The following is a 1,778-nucleotide window of genomic DNA, read 5'->3' as shown; positions in this document are numbered from 1 at the left end:
ATTCAAATCCTAGCGACACCGATTTACTTCCATACTTAGGTTAAAATTTACTCGAGTAAAAGTAAAAATTACATATTTCAAAAACTACTCAGAAAATTACAAATTACTCATAAAAAGTACTCAATTACAGTAACTTGAGTAAATGTAATTCCTTACTTTCCACTCCTGGAAAGCATTTTTAAAGCTTAGAATTACTGATTTATAAATACATAGGAGGTGGTGCACCCAATGGAAGACGTCATGTATTGTTTCCCTTTTACATCAAAGTAGCCAACAGTGCACAAACTTGAGAGTCTTATGCATTTTATTTCATCTGAACGTGTTGCTATTGGCAACTGAGTTTTAAACCACCAAAATTAACCATAAATCACTCTACCTCCTGCTTTCTGTTGCAGGTAGTCCAGTTACTAGTCTGTACCCCTGATAGAGACACTAGTTTGTTTAATAGCCTACACTGGATAAGCTCTGTTGCAACAGTTATCAGCTGTTATTTTTCCCAGTAATCATACCAGCTAACGATTGCAGGCTACTTTCTGGCCTGTTTTAAGAGTGATTTTCCATGTTTCAGTGATTATTTTAGCTCATTTGACACGTTTGATATCTCGCTTCTATTCAGAAAAAGCAGAATGTCACCCTAAAGCCTCTTTGGTAGGTCTGAACTCACTGAAAAAAGATCTAAAAATAAGTAAAAATGTCTTAAATTAAGTGCATTTACCCTTAATTTGAGTTGGAAAATGAGATAGTTTGACAATGGAATGGTTATTTTTACTCTTAAATTAAGATAATTAGATTATATGTACTTGAAATAAGACAATGCAAGTGGGTTTTCTTATTTTAAGTGTAAATTGTCTTGTTCCATTGGCAAAATGTCTGTTTTACCTCCTTAATCCAAGAACAAATGCACTTATTTTAAGAAAAAATTATTCATCTAGATTTCGATTTTTTCCAGTGCTGCTTGACAGAGAGGCACCAGTCATTATTCAATGCACCAATAGATGGAGGTAAATCTGACACTCTGTCCCTTTAATCCGTAGTTTACAACATTCTTGATATTTTATCGCTGTAGATCACAATAACTCACCTTCAGCCTTGCAGGTCTTAGTGACCAGGTCCATCTCATATCCTTCATAGCACTCACACTTAAAATCTCCCTTGTAGTTGATGCATATCTGGCTACAGGCGTCCGGGTTCTCACACTCATTGATGTCTGTGAGGAAGACAAGATGGAGATGTTATCGGTTGCAAAGCTAAACAGAAACAGATTTAGCTGTGAAAAGTAGAACCTTTGAGAAACGACAATCTTTATTATGACTTTCGTCAGAGGAGAAACACAAATGATACAGGCAGGCAGGTTTCATGCATGTCTGCCTCCTCTGACCTTTCTTTCCAGACACCCTTTTTTTTTGGGGTTTCTATGGGTGTGAAGATTGTGTTAAAATGGTGTGGGTGGGAGGGTTAAGGGTATGTTGTGTGTATGTGAAGGTGTGAGTGCAGAGTCAGTGCATCTGTTTCTCTCCAGGAATGAGGAATAATTAAATGGCATTAAGAGCTGGTTACTCATTATTCTGACTTTTAAAAGGTATTAACAGCTTTAAAATGTTTTCATTTCATTTTCTGTACTTAATACATAAACTTCATTGTTGCTTAATGAGGCTTTATGGCATAGAATAAAAGGGTTCAGCTGTGTTTTTTTACAGGAGCACAACGGTGACTGTTGCTAAGAGCTGAACCATCAGCTGAAGACAATTTGTTTAGAGTCAAAACTATATTTTAAATAA

The 1,778-nt window shown here is 35.9% G+C and overlaps 1 protein-coding gene across 3 annotated transcripts in view; it reads right to left on the bottom strand.

Moving 5' to 3' along the window:
* The window catches only part of lrp8 (LDL receptor related protein 8), a 152,517-nt gene that overhangs the window by 38,905 nt on the left and 111,834 nt on the right, over positions 1-1,778 (bottom strand). For all 3 annotated transcript variants that reach the window (XM_015373009.1, XM_015373011.1, XM_015373010.1), the window contains exon 9: positions 1,082-1,207. In XM_015373009.1, the coding sequence (XP_015228495.1) occupies positions 1,082-1,207 (126 nt within the window). The remainder of the gene's footprint in view (positions 1-1,081; positions 1,208-1,778) is intronic.

This window comes from Cyprinodon variegatus, unplaced genomic scaffold (assembly GCF_000732505.1).
Source record: "Cyprinodon variegatus isolate N-32 unplaced genomic scaffold, C_variegatus-1.0 Scaffold79, whole genome shotgun sequence".
Taxonomy (NCBI): Eukaryota; Metazoa; Chordata; class Actinopteri; order Cyprinodontiformes; family Cyprinodontidae; genus Cyprinodon; species Cyprinodon variegatus.
The sequence above is the reverse complement of the archived record's forward strand: the minus strand, read 5'-3'. Positions and strand labels throughout refer to the sequence as shown.